Genomic DNA, 25,121 nt, shown 5'->3' on the forward strand with positions numbered 1-25,121 from the left:
GTGCCTCGACAAATTTTTATATAGATTTTTTTTCTAATAAAAAATCTAAAAACTCGTTGAAAAATTGATTGAATGAAAAATTTCCTAAAAATGATAACTTCCTAATAGCGAAATGAAAAATATTCAAAACCAAACATATTCAAATGTTATATTCTTTTTATTTTTGTTTTTTTTTCGCTTCACTAACCCAGCATTTACACGTACAAGTTACTTGCAAGAAAGTTGCAATACATACAAAAATTTTACTAACACATTGAAATATTTCTATTTAGAAATGCAAATTATTGATCTGCAATCCAATCCAATTTGGGTAAATAAATTTGTGAATATGCGGAAGCTTGTTGAAGATTTAGAAAGCCATCGATCCCAAAATGTGGAATCAGAATGTTTCATGGAAAGTAAAATTTTAGAAGCTTGGAATAGTATGCCAGATACCTTTTATTCTGTCAAAAAATTAGCAATCTCGTTGTTAACGATTTTCTCTTCCACTTACTCTTGCGAAAGTCTTTTTTCCGTTTTGAATCATGTACATTCAAAGACTAGAAACAGATTAACAGAGGAAGATTCGGCAGCATGTATTACTCTGCAGTCAACAATGTACCAGCCCGACATAAAAACTCTTGCAAGTAATATGAAACAAAAAGTTTCTGATAAAAAATTAAATTAATATTTTTTCTATCTGTATTTATTAATTTTTATACCTTGAACTATAATATGTATAAATAAATATTATTACAACTTGTCATAATATTGTATTTACCTAACCATACCTGTACTTGGTACTGTGCTGGCACGGGAAAAAGTGTGACAATAAATTTCCCCAAATTTTGGCACTTTGATCAAACCCTATTTGCCATCCCTGCTCTAAGTGTATTTTTTTAAAAGCCCGGGGCGGTAGCTTTGCTTCGACAATTTTATATTTCATTTCGCTTTTTTGATTTCGTTTCGAACATTTTTGGTAACACATACGCATAGTGTCTAGTATTTTTTTAGATGTTTCAAAAGAATTTGTGAGATAACAAATATATGACCGCCAGGAAATCTGGTACGCAACGTGGTTTTTTAAATTAAATTTTACACGTAATATTTAAAAGTTAAATTAATGAAATTTAATGTAAAAGTATCAATTTTTTTAACCCAAAAAAAAAATTAGAGAAAAACATCTTTTTAATAAAGAAAAAGTAAGCTAAAATTTCACATATGGATAGATCTTTACTAGGAACTTTTTTTTGTAAAAAAAATTTTTAACTATCTCCTCCCCTCTAAAAATTATAACCCCTCAAACGCAAAAAAGGAGCGACTGCCGTTTTCTACCGCGTCACAGCATTGGTGAACCTTAAAAAGACAAAATGGTCGTTAAATACTGTTTTTTGCTCGTTTATCCTGATATCTGTGATTATTTTAACCATATCATTAGTGATTAGTTTCTGTAATTGTTTTACGTCATTAAGATGCAAGCTCTAGAGATTTAGCCGTAATTGATTAACAGCTTTCTCAAAATCTTCTTCACATTTCTTACGTGTTCGTTCTCACTTTGCCTTCGAAAGATGATTAGATCATCGAAATAAACTTAAGTGATTTTTCTCATAAGCTTATTGAACCTTATAGCTAAGCGTTTTTAGCCCGAACAAGAGTCGTATAAGTTCGAGCTTTAATTGTGGGAAAAACTGTATTCTTAATGTTTTCTGGTCTCATTTTTATTTGGTAAAACCCTCATGTTAAATCTATAGTTGTGTTACTTGATACCAGAAGCGTGCATTTTCCAAATATTCAAATAGATGAACTGATTTGGTTTTTTGATAGCCTAATAATTCCGCCATTTAGCAATATTTTTATTTGGTTGCTAACTTCTCATATAAACGGAAAAGGGATATAAATGTAATTGTTTTAATTTTAACTTCAACAGGTCTCTCCATAGTTGATTACTCAACTCTACACAGCGGTCTAAAATTTTGTAAATTGTTTATGTGTTTCTGCATTTGAGTGATCGTCTTTGATATCCAAATTATTAACTTAATACTTAGAGCCATTATTGGAGAATGTTAATATTTGGGGCTAATTTTTCGTGTCAATAATTGCTTTCATTTCTTTTAGAGTGCCGTCGCATATTACGCCGTCAAAGACTCTAAGTCCTAGTAGAACGAAGGACTTCTCCATAGAAATTTTTTAAGAGATGTCAGTCTATCGGTCTTTAAAATTTTATATGTGAGTTTATTGCGGCCATGTCACGGATTAATCAAATTATTGGACATGCTAAAACTCGGGAATATGGGATATATTGTAGCCGATTTCCTTAACCACGCTTTGCAGCGCTCACCAGTTTATAAGATAAATCCTTTTAACCTTTAAAAGCCAAAACGTTTATTATACTACTTAGTTGTGCTATAAGTTAAAACTGAAGTCACAATTTTATTCTTTGTATACTAATTAATTGATTTAGTTTGATACTTTGCGTTTCCTGTTGAGACAAAGTAATAAACGTTCTAAATTGTAAAACTTCATATTACGTTGAAAATTTTAAATTAAAATGGATAGTAAAAAAAAACAAAACAATCAAACTACAATTAAAATTTAAACTAAAAAATGAAAGTTTCTAATTATTCTTTTCAAATATTACGCAATATTTTGAAATTTAATGTAGAATCAAACCCTTATGAGAAAATTTCTGTAAAAAATTTCAATGCAGAATTCATTTGTTGGCACTTCTGATGTTGCGCTTGTAATACCCCATTTCTTACGTACCATACTATTGTTAACTTACATAAATAACACTTGCCTGTATTTTTAAGCACTTTTCTAAAAAAAAAAAATGGAAAAAAGTGCTTATTAATCTCTCGCACTGCCATAATAGATATTTCAATAATAGATAAAGAAAATAGAATAGATATTTAGATAATAGATAAAGAAACTTATTTCCGCGTAACAAAAGTTTTAACTATCTCCTCTCCTTTTAAAAGTTATATCCCCTGAAACCCTAATTTTATTACTGGTAGTAGGTATACACAGACTGTTTTTAAAAGCAGTATTTTCACTAGTTGAAGGGAAAAAGGCTACGATACAAACCATTGGTTCGACCCAACTTTATTATTTATATTACTGGAATATAGGCTTAGTCGTCAATTAAGCACATATTTTCATTAATATTCAAAAAAAAACTTACTGTAAAATCTAAAATAAATCTTGTCAAAAAAAAAAATAAAAATACACTTAAAGGTGTGGCAAAAAAAGTGAAATATCAATTATGTGAAATTTTAATTTATTACTTATATATGTATATGTTTTTCTTTTGTAGATTTGGTTTTAAATTTATTAAATATATAAGAGATACATACATATGTATTTCGCTTCAATTCTCAGTAAAAATTTTTAACAAAATTTCGTAGGTTAATGTAAAAATGTTGGTATATTTTTAACGTATATTTTTTACTCCACCTGGTATAAATGGTGAATAAAAAGAATAGAATGTAATTAAGTCATGCTATAAAGAATTTTTAGCACTTTTCCAAAAATTTTTTGAAAAAAAGTGCTTATTAGTTTCACTCTGTCCGTCCGTCCGTCCGTCCGTCTGTCCGTGTGTCTGTTTACAAAACTTCTACATTCTTAAAGATAGAAAGCTGAAATTTAATACGTACATAGATCTTCACTAGAAACTTATTTTCGTAGAACAAAATTTTTACCTATCTCCTCCCCTCTAGAAGTTATACCCCCCCAAAGCACTAAAAATGGCCTATTTTAACTATTTGTTGCAATGAAACCATAAGCATTTTTGAAATTTTGCAAACGCAGAAGGGCAGTGACTTGCTTCCCCTACCGCGGTATACTATAGTTAAACTTTAGAAAAACAAAATGGCCGTTCAAATTTACCGTTATCTAAAGTCCTTTTTTTCCAAAATTTTTCATGTCGTTTTTCTTCTAGACCCCAGCCTGTAGAAGCTTGAAATTTTAGGAGCTTTTAGACATTAATAAGTAGTTCATTTCGTTAGAAGAAAATTTTTTTTCATCTCCACCCCCTCTCAAGTTATAGCCTCTTGAAATTTGTGAAATATGCATTTTTGACACCTTATATTTCTGAAACCGCAAGTTTTTTCAAATTTCTATAAACGCAAAAAGTTAACAGTAAATTCCATGAAATTAAAAAATATAATTATTTTTCCTTACTCACACAATTAACCCTTAAAATCGAGCATTATGTTTACCCCTGTTTATATTAAATTTTGCTTTATTTCAAAGACTGCATAAATGGTTCATCCTAAATATATGCAATCCTAGAAATAGTTTCGTTTATAAATGAAAATAATTTCAATAGTGTGGTGGATATACATAGACTGTTTTTAAAAGCAGTATTTTCACTTGTTTAAGGGAAAAGTGCTACAATACAAACCATTGGTTTGACCCAACTTTATTTACTCTTATTCTTTATACATACATACATATGTATATCTATTTATTCAACTCATTCGGAATTTTCCATAGAGCTGTAATTGACTATTCTATTCTTTCAATTTTTTTTTTTCAGATAAATAAACAAAAACATTTTGTTTATGTACTAAATAATTTAAGGGCACCAAAAAAAAGACATGTCCCTTATTTAAGAACAAACTTGCCAAAAAAAATTTGTTCCATTGCACTTCTCAGTCGCTTGGGTAACAACAATTTCAGATGAATTAAACAATCATCAACTTTGTTGTTCAAAAACTACTAATTTCTACAATGACGCTTTGAAACTCCATTTACTGATGGAACTGAATACTATTTTCAATGAATTTGTTGGTAATTGATCGATATTTAATGTGAAGCTTATTTTGAAAGCATGGTCCATATAATATAAATAATGCTCAAATTTAAAATTTTTAATTGATACTGTTATGTATTAAGGAAAATAACTAAAATACTTATAAAAACTGTGAATCAACTCGTAAAACGACCTTTTTATATATGTATGTAAAATTGAAAATACAATAAAGGTCACAAAATTATTAGTATTAAAAGAAATTACAAAAACGTATTATAATATCGAAACGGCAGAAATTTAAAACTGAAAATGGTGTTTTTTAATAATGCAAGAAAAACATCAAATGCGAACAACACGTAACTGACCGATTTGTTAAAGTGTTTGGATATAGAATTCCAAAAATTTCCTTTAAACGTTTATTTTATGTTCTATAAATGATAGAAAGTAAGCGTGATTTAATATATATAGAAAAATTTGGTTCTAAGTTAATTATATTACAAGTTTCCCCAAGTTAATTTCGTTAATTACTAGAGCTCAAATTTTAAATTTCAAGAAAATCCATCAGTTGCTGACACACAATAAAAACAACCTTTGGTGTAAATTCTGTTTCTAAGCCCTAATATTCACGAAAAAATGATTCTTTAATAACCGAAACTGATTCATTGTTTTAATTATGAAATTTCCAGAAAATTGGTTAATTATTTCTATGTATGTATGTATATGAGCAAAAATGTAAACTTGTTAAATATGTACTTATGTACTCGTATATACATAACGTACATACATTCCAAATTTTAATTTTTGCAAAGTTTCTATGGAAACATTGTTTAAAAAAAACTGTGCACATATTCTATCAAAATTTATAATTATTATTTTGCTTTATATCTTTTTAAAGAGGAAAAGAATTGTCGAAAAAAAGCACACTCATTTAATATGTGTCCGTCGAAATTGTCATAATAAAATTTTTAGAAAAAAACAAAAACAAAATAATTGACATTCGTGTAGATCTGGACATTTTATCGTTTAAATATTGACATAAATTTATGGCCGAATTAACAACAAAATCATTATAAAATGTTGGTATATATTATGTAAGGACTTTGTTCCTATTGTTCATTTAATTTAATATTACTTTATTTATTTATTTATTTATTTATTTATGCTTAGCTCAAACAATTTACAACCTTAAAGAAGAATATTATTCAAGATGAGAACGGACAAGGCATAACTAAATAATGATCATCCATTTTGTTTGAAAAGATTGTAGTAGTGTCCACCAGTTTGTCATGGTTGATTTATTTTTCAAGAAACCATACTGAGACCCGTTGATGAACAGAATAAAGCCATACAGTGCTACCAAATATATTATTTTCACGGTACTTGAACATTTTTGTTGAACTCTTGCACCATGAAAAAATTTGACTTGTCACGGTACACTAAATGTACCACTTTGTTAGTACCTTTGTGTTAAAATATAATTTTTTTTTTTATTTTTTTAAAAAACATTTTTTCCTTTAAAGAAATGATGTTGAAGAAAAAAGTTAAGTATTAAACTTTTCTACTTGTGGCTATTGCTTTGTTGAGTTTTCTGTTTCAAGAAGTATAGGATCTTTAAATAAAATTCTTTAAAGGCTAAAGGGTGTAAGGCTACGATTTACACACTTTTAAATTGGCCCGACGTGCTAAATTTAGATACATTTTACCTTTTTTTTTCAAATTCCATTAAAAAACTTTTGAAACTCCCAAAATTTTTTAATGGAACTCTTTTTTGTCTTTTATGTTTTGATTTAAACTGCTACGTAAAGTTTTCAAAAAGATGTTATTTCGAAATTTATTAATTTTATTTTCATATGATTTTTATGATTTTATTAACCGATTTTAAAAGATTAATATATAATGAAAAGCTGAAACGTAGCTCTTTATGAACATACATACAAAAGTATCGGTAATATTTTTCGCAAAGTATACATATGTATATTAGTATGCATACTCACTTTTTCTTTATCTTTCAACTTTAGAAGTGCTTTATTTCCCTACTTCGTTTATATTACAACTTGAATACTTGACTGGAAATAACTCGAAATTCAAGCTGCGTTTTTACTGTGTAGCCGAAAATTAATGAAGAATGTGTGATTTTAGATCAAAAAATATCTGTTTCGTTTAAAAACCACATAGTACGGATAGTAAATATTAATTTGAAACCTAAAACTATCTGATTTTAATATATGTATATAATAAAGACTCAGAAAAACAAATTGAATCAGGAACGCATTAAAAAACTTGTAATATAATTTCGAACAACAAAATTATTATTTGAAATTAAGATCATTATGCGGAGAATATAGTGATATTTTTCAAATGGAAAATGACAAAATGACTGTTAATAATTTTCATAAACAAAAGTTAAGAATAATTAAATAAATATATAATAAAAAATTAAAAATTACTCTTTACACAAAAAGAGGAAAGCAATAAACAAATAGAAAATTTAGTAAAAAACGAACTAATTGAGCTAAGCCAATCAAATTTTAATACGCCAATTATTTTAGAACTTACGAAAGGAAATCTAATGAAATGGCGTCTTTGTATAGACTATAGGCAAGTTAATAAAAATCAATCGCTGATAAATTTCCATTACCACATTAGAGGAATTTACCTAAATCCCATTAGATGAAGAATCTAGAGATATTACTTCATTTAGCACAAATTCAGGCTCATATCGTTGGAAAGCACTTCCATTTGGTCTTAATGTTTCATTAAATTCATTTTCAAGAATAATATCTTCACTGGCAACTCTTTTATAATGCTTCATCTACATAGATGATATTATAGTGGTAGGATGTTCTGAAAAACACAATTTAAAAAATCTTGAATCACTATTCGCAACATGTAGAAAATATAATCTAAAATTAAAATAAATGTCAATTTCTTAGAAAAGAAGTAACGTATTTACGACATAAATACACAGATCAGGGAATCTAGTTTGACGATTCCAAATATAAAGTAATAAAAAGCTATCAAGTACCATATGATAAAAATTCAACTTAAAATTTAATAGCCTTTATGAATTAACATCGAAAATTTATACCACATTTTGCAGAACTGGTCAAGCCATTAAATAACTTAACAAGAAAAAGAATAGATTTCCAATAGACCGAAGAAGTTCAAAATACATTTGAAAAATTAAAACAAGATGTCAAGAGCACAACGGTTTATTTTTAGCTATTACCCATTTCATTTGCGTCAAGATCCTTCACAAAAGGAGAAAGTAACTAATCAACTATAGCAAAAGAATTGGCCGCAATACACTTTGCAATAATATATTACCGTCCATACATTTATGGAACACATTTTACAATAAAAAGCGATCATAAACCATTACCATATATGTATGTTTTTATTACAAAATCCTCCTTCAAAATTTACAAGAATGAGATTAGATCTGGACGAATACAATTTTACCCTAGAAAATATATTGAAGGAAAAAATAATGTAGTAGCAGACCAATTATCGCCGATAAATATCTATAACCTAAAATCTATGCATGACAATCTCTGAAGCAATTTGTATGTCTGAATATAATGAAGATTGGAAAAAGCCTAAAATAAAATACGCAAAAGGAAGTAATGAAAGCATCAATACATTTAAACGGAAAAAATATCTTAAAGTAATAGAAGTAGCCACGAATGGAAATAAGGGGAATTTAACTTTAGAGTTAATGTTTCAAACAATAGAAATCATCACAAAGGATTTGATTATTGATCTCAGTTAAACAGATGGTAATGATAGTTTGCTTTCATTCATAAAAATCGATGAATCGATGAATTTAATCGATTTCGGCAATAAAATATTAAAATTTTAAAAATTGAAATAATTAAGGCACATAATTCTATAGTTATAATCGATACTACAGGACCTTTTCCTATGTCTGGAAAAGAAAACCAATACGTAACTATAATTTGTGACCTAACTAAGTTTGTAATAGTGGTAGCTATGCTATCATTCATTACCTATTACTCATTATTATTATAAGGATTCTCATTGGCCAATGATTTTTAATTAATCACATAGGTATAAGTAAATTTTAAGTTTTTTTTTAATATAAACAAATTTTCTTTAGTATTAATCAAATTTTATTTACTTTGTAAAAAAAAATTCAAATTTATACTACATTAAAATTACAAATTTCTTACAAATGATTTACAAACATAAATAATATAATACATGAATAAGGTTTTAATTAAGCAACAAAACATTAAATTTAATATCTAATTTTAAACAATATTAAATATTAGAAAAACAAAATAAATATTAACGTTTACAAATCAATTTTCTTTTCTAATTCAAATTAAAATAAAATTATTCCTCAAAAGAAAGAAGAAATTCATCTCATATTATTTAAATATCATTATTATTATCTCTAAAAATATTCCCATAATAAAATAACCTTTTCTTGTACTTTTCGTATGAAACTAAATCACTTCAAAAATATACTTGAAGTTTCAATTACATTATACAAATTTAAATATCTAAAAATAAAGTAAAAAATTATCAATCCAAAAATATCCAATGAAACAGCATTTCAATAATCCAAAATGCTATGACATAAAAATATCAAATAGAATAACCCAAAAATAAATGGTCATAACAATATTACTTTATTGACCTAAAATATCGAAGAAAAGAAAAGTAACAAGAAGCATTTGTAATTACTAATCTAGATATAGGTTTTGAATAAGTATCAAAGAAGAAATTATAAATATACGAAAAATAAAGAACAGCTGTACAGTTGTAACTGTTAAGCTGAACAAGACTTTTGGTTTTTTAATTAAAATACAATTATAATTTAAAGAGAAAAACAAATAATGAGTTTTGTTTAAATTTGGTTTTTTTACAGATATCTAAAATGAAAAAAAATATTGTGAAATATTTTTTAGTTTTTACTTTAAAAAAAATTTTCAGCTTATTCTTAAATTACACATACTTTATAGTAGAGGCCCGACAGGAAAATAAAATAAATACCCTCCTGTTAAGACTTTCACTATGAGAAAAGAAAGAGACAACTAGAAAAAATTTGGTTTCATTGTTTTTTCAAGATGCTCCTTCCTTTAGTATTTCTAATTTGTTGATCGAAGAAGTCCCAATACTCAATTTTTTTACAAGACATTCCGATTTATTGCCTTCGTTCCTGTTTTTTTTTTAATTTCATTAATCATGTCATATTTCTTATTATTTTTTCCTTTTTTAAGTAAGAAAGAGTTTAATATTTCATAAAATCTCAAGATAATGAACACATTTTTTAAAAACCTTTTCATTTAAATTCGATTGAACCGAAAAAAAAAGAAAGGTAGGAAGAAAGAAAAAATCAAAAATTTTTCTCATCCATATTTTAGTCTGCTTTTAGATACTAACGAGAAAAAATTGAGTTCACCATGTCAACTCTGTGATACCCGTACGAATTTGTTATCCTACGTCAAAATAAATATGCCATAGTTGACTATGGGACGGACTATGACTTTAAATTGCCATATTAATTTATACCAAATTTCAATACTGCGTTTTCAATATTTTCTAAGGTATGTCCAAAATACTTTTGAAGTTCTGTGACTTCAAAAATGCAGTACAAAAAGTTTTAAAACAGTTTTAATACAGTTTTACTACCGCCGCAAAGCTTTTAATACCACTGCGTTGTATTAAAAATACGAAAGCTTTTACTACCTTTTTGAACATGAATTTGACGATCTATAAACTTTTTGACGTTTAGTAATTTTCAAAAACAGTTTTCTAAAAACAATAATATTATAAAATTAATCTTTTCAGAGTAAAATTAAAAATAAATGAATAATGAATTTTTTAAATTTATTGGATTGCAATAGCTTTAATCAAAACAGCAATTTAATAGAAATTAAAAAAATTTTAAACAAAAGAAGAAAAAAGAGATGTGCTCTCCTTTGTAATATTGTAAAACCAAACAAACTAACAAGGAAAATTCCAAAAATAATAAATTTCGACCAAATTATTCAAAAATATCCTGATGACGTATTTTTCAGTCATTTTCGAATGAGCACAAAGACAAATAATTGAAGGGTTTGAAAATAGTCGCTGCCGTCCTTTGCCAAACACCATAGGATGCATTGATGGTATGCATATACGAATTAGCAAACCTATAAAAGATCCAATAAGCTTTTATAATCGCAAGGGTTTACCCTGCTTCTTCCATTTTCAAAGAACAAATCCAAATGTAACAAAAGTTGTTGAAAACTTTCAATTAGAATATAAAAATGTAATGTCACACACAAAAATATTACTTTTGCTTTTACATAATGAACGTTACCAAAGTTTAAAAAAAAATAGCTCATTATACTAAATTTTAGAAAAAAACTGGACGGCTTACAATTTTCTGTCAAAAATTAGCTTTTGTTTATTTATTATTTAACACTGGTAACATATTTATGACATGTATATAAAATGCAGCCTAAATTTTTTCGCTACTCTCTCTGCTTTTATTTTACGTATCCACTACATTTATTTTACATTTTTGAATATGATACAACGTCAAGAGCTTTTATAATACATTTTTGAATATGATACATTGTAGCAAATACGTTTTTACTGCATTTTTGAAGTCACAAGTTTTATGGCACCAACCAGAAAGAGCCAACCAATTTCAAGAACTCTTATTAAACACATTGGCCCCACTAGTATATTCGCCTGTGTAAAACTTCAATACCAGAGCTTTAATAGTTTCTGAGATACAGCCAAATAACTTTTGAAGTTGTATGGCAGCTACCAGCAGGATACAAGCAATTTTCACAACTCTCGTCAACCACATTGGCTCTTCTGTGAAATTCGCTTCATTTATTCGCTTGTGTGAAATTTCAATACCACAGCTTTTATAGTTTCTGAGATATAACCAGATAGATTTTGAAGTTGTATGGCAGCTACCAGAAAAAGCACAGCAATTTCAACAAGTCTCATGCAACGCATTGGTCCTACTAATATATTTACTTATGCTAAATTTCGGTACCAAAGATTTTATAGTTTCTAAAATATAGTCAAATAAATTTTGAAGTTGTATGGCAGCTACTCGAACCATTACTCCGATCAAATCCAATTTAAATAGGGTTTTGGCATTTACAATAATGAATCATTTGTGAAAATTTGATGAACTTATCTCAATTAGACTCTGAGTTATCATTGGGATGGACGAACAGACGACGGACGGACGTACAGACATATCTAAATCAACTCAGATTTCGACGCTGATCAAAAAAATCAAATCTGCTATTGAAACCAAGTTAGAAGATTAATATGTCATGAAAATTCCAACAGATATAAAACCAAATATTGAAGCGGTGGTGCATATGAGCGTAAAATATACAGAGAAAGAGTTTATAAATTAGTTGAAAAGCCAAAACCAACATTTAGAATTTAGCACGCTGAAAATCTGAAAAAAAACTTTGGAGTAAAAAAACTGGAAAATCAGAAATTTAATGCTATAATAGAGATTGATAAAGAATCATTTCCTAAAGTAGTAGCGAACGAAAAAGTATCAATTGGATGGAAAACATGTAAAATGTTTGGTATAATAAGATTACTTCGCTGTTTAGAATTCAAGGATTTCAGCCATAAAGCTGCTGAGTTTAAAATCAAGAAACTTGTTTGAATTGCCATCACAATCACAAAAATGGAAAATATAAAAAAGAAAAAATTAATAAGTGCATTAACTGTGTCAAAGTAAACGAATAACTTAAATTAGGTTTTGATGGTAATCATGACACATTTAGCAGAGAGTGGCCGGTCCTTTTAAAGAAAATAATGGTAAAAAAGCAAAAAATAGAGTATCAATAAAAACTACAGAACTCTGACAGCATTAAAAATAATAAAAACGGAAATGATAAGGACATTAACATATACGAAAAGACTAATATTACAAACGTCATAAATATTAATAAAAAAAACTATACTAGCAATAATGAAATAACTGATGATATTAAGAAAAGTTCAAAAGATCTCAATACCGATATTAATACCAACACCGCAGTGAGTTGCGCAACGGAAATTTCGAAATACCCAAACGAAGAGATCAAAGGACAGTTAAAGGTGAAGACCTTAAATAAATACTTCAATAACATTTTCAAAATGCGCAAACGTTCTTCTTCAAACAGTAATGATGCTAGTTATGCATTAGCACCAAATAACAACAACAGTAATAAGAATAGCGATATCATTTACAATAACGACAGCAACAATAATATTAATACTGGTAATTATAACAATAATAAAAACAATATTAATTATAAAACGATACTATTAATAATGATAAAATTGATTACAAATATACTAACTGCGTCAAAGGAGAAACATTAAACCACAAGGAGATTTAGAGAATTTTGATCAAAATCCAAATAAACAAAACAACAAACTGGCTGACAATGTTCACCACGATGGCAAGACGTGACTTAGCCTAAAAGTTTTTATAGAGGGTGAAGGTCTTCCTACGGGTTACTCACAGCTTATGGATATTTTTAAAAAGTATCATGAGACGATGAATATATCATTCAAGGAGGTTGACAGGGATCTTGAGACTTTTCGTGATCACATGAGGACTAAGTGGGTTGAGTACTTGTAGCGGATGAAGGAATCACACTATGGGTTTTTTCGTCCCTTAATTCCTGCTCAAAATGTCCGAAAACATGTAAAATCTTTTCTTAACTTTAGTAACTTTAGATAATATTTCAATTTATTATGAAAATGTTCGAGGCCTTAGGACTAAAACTGGGGCTGTGTTACTGAATTCTTCCATAATGGAGTGCGATGCTTTTGCTCTGACTGAAGCATGATCAAGTCCTTCTGTAAATAACTTAAAACTATTTGGCCCAGCTTTTTCAGTATTTAGAAGGGACCGTTATGGGAATGTTTCTTAGGAATATGCTCCAAAGGGAGGTGGGGGACTTGTTGCAGTTAAAAACTCATTGTTCGCTAGTATTTTCGACATTTGCGATTGTGACAATATGGAGATGATTGCGATTGTAATTGAATTAACTTCTAAGAAAGTTGTGTTAGTAAATTGTTATATATCACCAAACTCTAATTCTGGCGTATATTTTAAATTTTGTTGCATGGTTGATAGCATATACAATCCTATTAGTTCACACGACGAGGTTTTCTGTTTTGGAGACTTAAACCTTCCCAAAATTACGTGGACAACATATGACGAAGAACATTATGATATGTACATTTTAAGAATCTCAGACGACATTATACATAATCCTAGAAGTTTTTGGAAATTATTAATCATAAAAGGAAGTGTAATAGCTATCTTGATAGAAGTTGAACGGCTCCTCAAGTAATTAATAATTCTAAGGTGATTTCTGAACTTTTTCCCCACATTTTCGCCGAATCGTACTTTTCTACTTCATTTGCAGTGAATTTGGATGATTTTCGACATATAAATAACGTTTCAAAAACCACTTATTCTAATTTTGCCACAAATTCGACTACAGTTGAATAACATTTACAAAACTTATGTTCTAGCCCTTTTCTCGGGCCTGATGGTATTCCTGAAATTATTTTGAGCAAGTGCTGTTTTTCTTCAGCGGCTCCGTAATCTTTTGTTTTCAATAGGTCTTAGTCCTCAGGAATATTCCCCTCCTTCATTAAACCGATACATAAGAAGGGCAATAAAAGTGGTGTGGTAAATTATCGTCCTATTGCTAAACTTTCGACCATTCCAAAAGTTTTCGAACTAATGATATATGGTGACATTAACACCCACTGCATTTCATTTATTAGTAGTTGCCAACACGGTTTTCTGAAAACGAAATCAACGGGGACAAATCTGGTGGAAGCTACTTCTGTTTTTTTTTAAATAATATGAATGATGGATGTCAAACGGATGTGATTTACGCTGATTTCAGCAAAAACTTTGACGTTTTACCCCACGACGTAATTCTTTTGAAATTGAGGTTATATGGTTTTCCCAACAATTTTGTAAATTGGGTTGGCTCTTATCTTTTTGGAAGAAAATACAAGGTCCTTTTTCGTTCTTCGGTGTCGTCCCCGCTTGTGGCTAGTTCTGTAGTTTCCCAGGGCAGTCACCTGACGTAGAGACCCGCTAAAGACGTAGCGTCCGTTTTGAATTGCGATGAAGTGTTAATTTATGCTGATGATATGAAAATTTTCAAGAGGATTCGTTCTGTAAATGACGCAGTTTCTCTGCAAAGTGATCTGGATAACCTTTGCGGGTAGTGCACTAGTAACAACTTGAAAATCAATGTTAGTAAGTGCGCGCTAATGTGTTATTCCAGGCAGAGACAGCCAAAAATATCAAATTATACGTTAAATGTTCAAGCTATTAGTAGGGGTGATTCAATTATGGACTTAGGGGTTTGCTTTGATAATAAGCTATCATTCGCCAACCACTATAACTATGTGACTGGCAAAGTAAGCTCTATGTTGGGATTTATTAAATCCTGGTCTAGGGAGTTTAATGACCCCTATATTTTGAAGTCCCTATATTTGTCTCTGGTTCATCCCCATCTTATATATACCTCACAAGTTTAAACGCCTTTTAACAATATTCATATTAATAGGATTGAGTCGGTTCAGAAGAATTTTTTCCGATTTGCGCTTCGTCACCTTCCTTGGGAGGATCCTATTTTTCTTCCTCCTTATGAGGACAGGCTCAAATTGATTGAATTACCCACTTTAAGTAAAAGACATGATGTCGCCGACGTGATATTCATTTTTCAACTTATGGAATCTGATTTGATCTCTCCCGATATTTTTAATAAGATCGTCATCAATTGTAATGTTAGGTCTCGTTCTCCTGTTTTTTTATAGTTCCGTTTCATAGAACTAATTATGGTAAAAACGATCCTGTCAGTAGAATGTTGAACATGTGTAACAATAAAAGAATCATTCATCCCTTATTCATCCTTTTTCTAGGCGATTCTAACTTAATTAACAATAAAACATTGTAATTTTAGTATCTGTAATATTTTGTGTTGCTTTTAGTGTTAAAGTCTAAATATGTAAATCTAAAGTAAGTCTAAATATGTAAATCGATTTGCATATTATATTGTAATATGTTTGAGCTAAGTATGTAAAATAAAATAAATTAATATACAACAATGTGCGAACATTCTGTATTTCGATGATCAAGCTAATATCTGTTATGATGGTATAACACAAACTAGCATTAAAGTGCTTATCGATCAAGATGGGTTACCCACGAATACGCAACAACTTCGTAAAATGTACTATAGACATTATAAAACTATAGAAGTTAAGCAGAAAAGAGTTATAACAGATCTAAAAATATAAAGACACCATATCGATAACAAATACAGAGAACACCTTCAGAAAGTTCTAGTAAATTGGCATAATTATATGATAGGTATGATGACTGAACATAATAATTTGAATCAAATAGCTAAATTAAATATTTTATACATATACAATATTAAACACAAAATTCTGGAACTGGAAACGTTAACACAGCTATGAAAATGTGGATATTGCTATTCTAATGGAAGTGTGGGTATTTGATAATGAAATTGAAATACGTCGTATACAAAACTATGAAGCTATTTATAATTGCAGAAATGAAAAGAGGGTGGTGATACAGTAATTTTTGTGAATAACAAATTACACTACAATGAAATTGAAAAAACTGAAAAATATAATTTTGAATTCTGTCGCTGATATTATAAATGCACAGCCAAAAGTTAAAACCTCCTACAAAGCACCTTCTGAAAATTGCGCACTATTTACGACTACTTAGAAACGAAAATAGACCGAATAGATAAATAAACAATGTATCTTTTTTGCTGATGTCAATATAAATATTTTGGAAAAGACAAATACAGTAATCAAATATAAAGACATGATAAATATCTGTGAATAAAATTTCATAAATGAAACCTACTAAAATATTAATCGATCAAATTGTATCAAATATATGTGGGCCAGCACAAAATCACATACAAAATTTAAGATAACGACATATCTGATCATACAACTACCTTTGTGAGTGTAAAGTTGATAAAACATGGGATAAAACTTTACGCTAAGTGCTCACATACTAGACTAGATTATGATAAGATGCATGAAATAGTCAATTATGAGTTATCTGACTTAATTGTTGACTTAATTCTTATTATACAAAAGGCTAAAGAAAATAATACTACGACTCATACAATAAAGTCGTTATTTATATGAGGCACATAAAAAGGATCCTAACAGCTCAGTTAAAAAAAAAAAATTAGTATTTAAAAATGAACAAGAAATTAAAAAAACTGATTATTCAAGCAAAGAGAAGTCATATTAACAATCGCATCGCAAAATGCGGAAAATGATGAATCGCACAATAAAATACAGAAGATGAAGAAGAATAATGTATCTGTCTCAATAATCCAAGCGGTAATATCACAACCAATGATTAGAAACTGCAAACATTCTAAATAAATACTTTAATAAAATTGGATAACGGATTGTAAAAGAAAATAGTCCTAATTTTGTGCAAAATACTGTACGTAATAGAATAAACCAAAAATCAGTAATTTTGATGCCAGTTACAGAGAATTAAATTGTCGAAATTTCTCTGAATCTCATTAAAAATACTGCTCCGGGGGTGATGGAATAACAGTTAACTATATTCAACAACTAATAAATGTTATTAAGAGGCCTTTATGTAATATGGTAAATTCATGTCTTACTTATCTGACCATTGCTGCAGTGGTTATGGCACCGGCCCTTTAACCGAAGGGTATCGGGTTCAAACCCCGGTCAGGTCACTATAAAAATTATATTCAATATTATATAACTTAATATGCAATATTAATAAATTTATACAAGTAATTTTCAAATATTCATAATATGCGATACTAAAAAGACTAAGAAAAATAAGCAGTAAAATATTAATAAACGGAAATATTAAATATAAATAAAAACTACGGTAGGCTAGTCACCTACCTAGCTAACTCTCTATGACTATAGAAACTAGGACATGATAGATATCATGAACTAGCCCTATGCTCCTTATAGGAGTGAAGAAGGAACAAAAAAAAAAAATGTCTTACTAATGGAATTTACTCAGAATGCTTAAAAAAGATTGTAATTGTACAAATTTACAAAGGCGGGACAAAAACGAAATGTGGTAATTTTACACCAATAGAACTTCTTAATACAATTAATGAAATATATCAGATAACAATGAATAAACGCATTCAAACTTTTGTAGAATCTATAATTCACTATGATACAAACCAATATGATTTGTTATTTGATCCCAATATTGAAAGAAGATGCACTGATTCTGCTGTGACGGTAACACTAGATCACATTTTTGATGTTCTGAATGAAGGATATACTGCGGGAATATTTATTGATCTGAGCAAAGCGTTCGATGTGGTAAATTACAGCGGACTACTAGATTTTCTTGAATATTTGGGTATTCGAGGAACAGCAAATAGTTTGTTAAGAAGTTATCTATTAAAAAGGGTACACTGCGTACGAATAAATAAAACGGCAAGTACAGAGCTACTTATAAACACTGGCGTACCTCAAGGTTTGCTACTTAGACCTCTTTTATACATATTATATGTTACGAAACTCTCCAATTGTAACATACAATCAAAATTCAAAATATATGCAGACGACACAAACTTAATAGCAACAGCTAAAGTCTTAGATGAATTGGAGTACGTTTTGAATAAAGATCTTGAAACTTACATCGATTAGCTTAACGGAAATGGACTCTGCATGCTCAAACTCAAAAAAAAACTCAAACAACGTGTTACATGGTCTTTAAAAAACCTAAAAAGAAAGTACCATAACATTAACATAACAGTGGGGATTATTATAATACAAGGAGTGGAACATGTAAAATATCTTGGTATCTACATAGTTGAAAATCTGAAATGGCACAAGCATATAAAACAGTTTAAAAAAAGCATTATTTCGATAACTATGGCCATTAAGAGAGCAGCGGTGTGCAAGCGAAAGCAGCAAAATTGATATATAATGGGCATACATTGTTGACAATTCGCTACAACATATGCAGCTGGAGTCATTATACAAAATTCCATGTCGATCAAGTGGGTGTAGTTATGAATAAAGCGTTAAAAACACCATATAATTTGAATCAGAAGTTAAGAACAAAAAAATTGTATAAAGAACAAATGAGCTATATATGTTAACTCACCTATTTCGAGAAGTGCAAATATGTGTTCAAGATTATAAACAAAAAGATGAAATTATCGTTATCAATCACAACAAAAGACACCATGCATAGCTATAACACCAGACTTATTGGTACCGAGAGCAATTTCAACTATAAAATTAAATGGTTAATGCAGTGCAATAAGGATGTACAACACATTACCAAATAAAACACAAAATTGTAAAAATTAATTTTTAGATTTTAATTTCTTGTACACAATTTCATACAAATTGTCTGAAATTAAATAAATAAAAAATAAATAATACATGCTAAGAGAGAAAGCACGATCTTCTTTTGCGTTTAGAACAGTTTAGAATTAAGATAGGCCATACATACGCAGGCAACGCCATGTTGTAAACAAATAACTTTTCTTTACCTGCTAACAAACACGAAAGAAGGATCCAAATAAATTTCGCATGTTGGTAATGTAATATGTTTAAACTTAAATATGTTAAATGTAATATGTTTAAACTTAAATATGTTAAATGTAATATGTTTTAAAATAATTATGTACAAAAGAGTTGTATGGAAATATGTACATACATATTTATTTTTGATAACTTAAAAACTAATTGAAATTATTTAAAACAATTCTGTAAGTATCTATTAAATAATTGAAATGAGATAATAACTCAAATTGTTTGAATGTACCACATTATATTACTTTCATCAACATTTTTGTTAGCCAACACTACTCAACTTACCTTATTAAAAATTACAAAATGTACATGTAAAAGTAATATATCGTTAAAATGTGAAACCACACTGAAGTATGAATTTGAAAAATTTTTCAGTAGGTAGGCTTCTTGCCCTCCCTCCTAAAATTAATTTTTGCTTTATTTCAAAGACTGCATAAATCGTTCGTCCTAAATACATGCAATACTAGAAATGTTTCGTATATGAATGAAAGTAATTTTAACAGGAAAGTTTTTTTTTGTCAAAGAAGTACGTTCACTTGTTGAAGGGAAAAGTGCTACAATACAAACTATTGGTTTGACTCAACTTTATTTTTGTGGCATGTTCGAAAAGAGGCTATTTTTTTTTGATACAAATGAGATATGTAAGTATTTCAAAATGTATGAAACCACTTTTCCTAAATGCGTTCAATACGCAGTGGATACATAAAATAAAAGTAAATCGGGCATCGAAAAAATCGGGCACGCTTACCTTATAGATATGACATGTATAAGAAAAGCGTGCAAACGTTGTCGGAAATAACCAATCAAATAAACTAATATTAGAATTTTTTAAGCACAGTTTTTTAAGAAAACAATAAATGTATTATTGGTAAAATTTCTGACAACACAACGTGATTCGTGCGTGCAAAGCGAAAAAACGAGAAGAAGAAGAAAACATATGAAGACGAGTTGCAATAATAATGAATATAGAAAAAACAAAACAAATAAAACGAATAAGCAATGTACAAAATGAGCTATCAAATTGACAGCTTGAACGTCACTCCTAAACGTTAGTGGACACGTTCAAATTAATTTGTTTGACAGAATCGTTAAGATAAAGTGTTAATTTTTTTAAAGACATTTAAAAATAAGTTTTAAAAGTTATCTAAGCGTTTTCTGAAGTCAAATGTTTTTCTAGTGTGTTTATTGAAAATAACATTGTCAATTGCGTTTTTCCACCTGTAGAGACCCAAGTTAAGATTAACATAAAATAAAAAAATATTTAGCTGATATAATCTATTTCACTTTTGTATTGCCTTTATAATTTTGAAATTTGTTGGGAAATGAAAAAGATAAAGAGCTTTTAAAAATTTATGTGTTGCTTTTTTAACCGAATTATTACAAGATATACCTTAAGCCAAACCAAATTTTAAAAAATACTGGAATATTCGAATTAATATCGAAACGAATTAAAATTACAAAAACGTGCATATATGTAAATATGTATTTTGTAAATATTTTATACATACGAATCTAAAAAAGCACACTTAATTTTATTGAATTACTAATAGAACGTATAGCTGTTTAATTAATAAATATTGTACCTATATTACACTAATAATATTATTTCCATGGAAATTTCTTGTACAACTGCAGAAAAATAAATGACATAATCAAGGGAACGAGTTAAAGGCAGAAAAATTAACATTTTTCTCCTCGAACTGGACTCAAACCATTGACCTACCTCTTTCGAACGCTCTACAAACTTAACTACAGAAGTATGAATAAATTGCCAACGAATTGTTCTTCACATTGCTCTATACTATGTACCTTAAAAAAACCTAGTGAAGCCAAAAACTTCAGGTAGGTCTCTAAGCATTATCAAACTGAAATTGATATTAAATGTCAAATGTTTCTCGGAAAAGTACGTCATGTTGGTATAAAAAGTAAACAAAGAAAGTTCTCTGAATTTAGTTTTAAAATAAGTGCAGTTTGTAAACCAAAAATCATAAAATATTTAATAATAACTACTAAAAAAATATTAGTTTACAAAAATTTATAAAAAAAATATAATATGCAAAAAAAAATTTGAACACAGAAGAAGGTGCATAAGTAGTTTCAAATTTTTATTTCCATTTCAAAAAACAAATTGATGTCTTCCAACATATGGAAGTGAATATTATTTATTTTAATAAATAAAGGGAAAATTTGTTCAATAATGTTTTGGTTATTGTAATAATGCGTCATAGAGTTTTAACTAGGTAGGTAACTAGCCTTATATTTAAGTTTATTATTATTTACTGTTTTTTTTTAATATCGAATATTATGAATATTTGAAAGCTACGTGTATATTAATTATTAGTATTGTATATTAAGTTATATAATATTGTATATATAATATTGAAAATAATTTTTATAGTGACCTGACCGGGGTTTGAAACCGAGACCCTTGGGTTAGAGGACCGGTTCCAAACCACTGCACCAATGGTTAGGAAACTTTTTTACTAATAAATTAAAAGAAAAAATTAATTTATCGCACATAAACATTGATTTATTCGATCATAACGTGATTATAATTGAAATACTAAATAATAATATCAAATCAACAGCTGATGATAATACTGTAAATAACAATTGGGTTAGCACAGTTGCAAATACTAATTTAGTAGAAATGAGTCGATTATTACAAAAAGAGCCAATACACATAAATGACATACAATAATTGAGAAGAAATTTCTACAAATTACATTTTAAAAATTAAACAAAAAATTGAAAAGGCAACGGTTACTAGAAAACGTAAGAAAAAGTCTATAAATAATTATATTAGTAAGGAGTGGATTAATAAAGAATTAATATCAGCAGTAGAGTCAAAACATTATTGGTATTCTAAATTTAAGGGTGACGGAGCAAATAGAAATGTAGAAAGAAATTTTAAGTACTATAGAAACATTTATACGAAATTAAGGCGAATAAAAAAGGAAAAGTACTATGAATGGTTATTTAGAAATAGCAGAAATGATTCGGCGAAAACTTGGAATTGCATAAATAAAATTTTGTATAACTCAGGGAAAAATTATAGTGTACTAGAATTGTTAAGAGACACAAGTGAACTAGAAGCTGTAAATATAATTGATGAACTTAACGTACATTTTGCAACAGTGGCAGAAAAATTAAGTAGTAAAATCAATAAAGAAATATTTTATGAACAAACAAAAACTAACAAATTATTTAAATTTCAAACCATAAATAAATTTTTAATAACTCGTATAGTTAACGCGTTAAAGAAAACAAAATCGATTGATTTACATGATATGACATCCAACATGCTTAAATTTTGTATTGAACACTTAAGAGAACCTTTGGCAACGATAATCAATGAGTCACTTAATGAAGGTGTAGTTCTAAAATAATGTGATTAAAAAAGTTTTTAAATCTGGGGCAAAAAATGATTATAATGATAATAATTATGGGCCTATTTGTATTACTCCAGTAATATCTAAGATTTTGAAGAAAGTTGTCTATGATCAAATAACAGACCACCTACACAAACATAATTTGCTATCGAAGAAACGACATGGGTTCACAAAAAAATCTTGCACTGAAACGGCAATAATTGATATATTGACTAAGGTTCAGAATTTCAAAGATAACTCTAAAGTAATATCTTTGGTTTTTATTGATTTCAAAGGCTTTTGATATGGTCAATCATACCATTCTGTTAAATAAACTGTTTGGATTTGGAATAAAGGGTATTGAATATAAATGGTTCAAATCATATTTGGAAAATCGTTCGCAGTTGATTCGAATCGATTCTTTCGAAAGTAACTATTGCAATATTGATTTGGGGGTGCCACAGAGCAGTGTTCTAGGACCGCTTCTATTCAATTTATACATAGACAGTATACAACTTGGCAGCGAAAAATGTGAGATATTTTTGTACGCAGACGACATTTGTGTATAATGTTTCAGGCTGATAATATTCGTCAACTAAAATACTACATGAACTCAGAGTTCAATAAAATTCATACCTGGATGGAAAAGCTTAGACTAATTATTAATATTAAAAAAACTAAATTTATGGTTATTGGAACAATACAGGCTGAATTGAATGTGTATTTGAAATTCTTGAAAAAGTATCAGAGTACGAATATCTAGGATTCTGCATTGACTGTCAACTGAGATGGAAAGTTCATATAACCAAATTAAGCAAAAAAACTTTCCGATGTAGCTAGGGTATTTAAAAGAACATCGACACTAATTCCAAACGAAATAAAGAAATCGGTATATTATTCGCTGTTCAATAGTCATATTAGCTATAGAATAAAATTGTGAGGTACGTCTACTAATGAAATGAATAACTTGCTTCAAACTTTAAAAAAAGAGCCATCAAAAATCTCTTTAATTATAATTGGCCTGAAAGTTCAGTGTTAATACATCATTTAAATGATATAATTTTCACAAGGGATTTAATAAAAATTAAATTAATTCTAATATACATACATGAGTTAAGTAAATCGTAAATTCACTCTACAACTAAATTAGTTCGAAGAAATGAAATACATACGATAAATACGAGAAATAGAGATTGTATACAATTGAACCGTAAAAATACAGTACACTATGGAACGGCAACGCTTATGCATATGGGAATTACTTGGTACAACAATCTCGACAACTTAAAAAGGAATTATATAGTAGAATGTTAAAGAAATACTGTGATTCATAGACTCATAGAATTGTAAATTTTATTTTTCTACCTGCACTTTCTTTTTTCTGTACAAGAGCTATTGTCGTTTACTATTTTTTGTTTGGTTTTATTTTCTATGTTTAAAATTTTGAAGAAGTTACACTTAGAATTAATGTTTTTGATCAGAATAGTCTTAACATAGTAATCAGGATAGTCTTCACATGACAGCAATAAAATGCGTTCTCTTTAGACATACTCGTAATAATTGAATAAATAAATAAAGAATAAATTTCCAACGATGTTTTTACCATAGAGGTAACGTATGGGACAAACTTATTGTAGAATGTTTTTATTAGTTAAGGTTTAATATTGACAGAACCTGAAGAATTAGAATTATTTAGGTACTTTATGAATTTTTCTATATTGAAATTGGACATTAGTTCAAAATGAAAAATTTGATTGATAGTAATAATAGAGTAAAATGTAAATACTTCGACTATTGGCTATTTTTTCTCCTACTCTACTATAATATTGATTAAATTTATTTAATTTATCTAAATTCGCATGCTCATCCATAACATAATTTATAAACCTGATTGTATCTGATTTTATATTAGTGGTTAATTCTTTAATTACTTGCCAAGTTTTTCGTATATTATTATTACACTGTTGAAATTTCCTCTCACAATATAATTTTCTTTTAGTTTTTTAATTTTGGTTAACTTGTTAAACCAGTGTTTCTATAAATCTTTGATCTTTGTATTATTAAAATTTTTCAGTGTTTTTCTATACCAGTAGTTTTTGGTTTACATTAATTCAATTACCTCTTTATCAATCCAATCATTAGAATATTTTTTTTTAAATTTAGTTACTGTAGTATAAATTATATTATTTTTAATAGTATTAGCTAAAATATCATATTTTTCATTCGCTGATAAATTGTACTCCAAATTAAATAAATGTTCATTCAGTACTTTTTCTCTCAATACATTATAATTCATTTTTACATATGTTGCATTAATTTTATTGTTCCCTGGCTTATTACTACAAATACAATTTGTCTCAATAAACAATATA

At 28.4% G+C, this 25,121-nt stretch overlaps 1 protein-coding gene across 1 annotated transcript; it reads left to right on the forward strand.

The window, feature by feature from the left end:
• The first annotated feature begins 274 nt into the window (after window positions 1-274).
• On the forward strand, window positions 275-22,767 carry LOC129616418 (homeobox protein 3-like). Its single transcript, XM_055532038.1, has 10 exons — window positions 275-626; window positions 1,452-1,474; window positions 12,593-12,998; window positions 15,900-15,993; window positions 16,238-16,355; window positions 17,048-17,158; window positions 17,945-18,305; window positions 21,967-22,022; window positions 22,135-22,531; window positions 22,628-22,767. The coding sequence occupies exons 1-10, from the start codon at window positions 275-277 to the stop codon at window positions 22,765-22,767; spliced, it is 2,058 nt and encodes a 685-aa protein (XP_055388013.1).
• Window positions 22,768-25,121: the final 2,354 nt, after the last annotated feature.

The sequence above is a fragment of the Condylostylus longicornis genome, unplaced genomic scaffold, assembly GCF_029603195.1.
Source record: "Condylostylus longicornis isolate FDR11 unplaced genomic scaffold, ASM2960319v2 ptg000199l, whole genome shotgun sequence".
Classification (NCBI taxonomy): Eukaryota; Metazoa; Arthropoda; class Insecta; order Diptera; family Dolichopodidae; genus Condylostylus; species Condylostylus longicornis.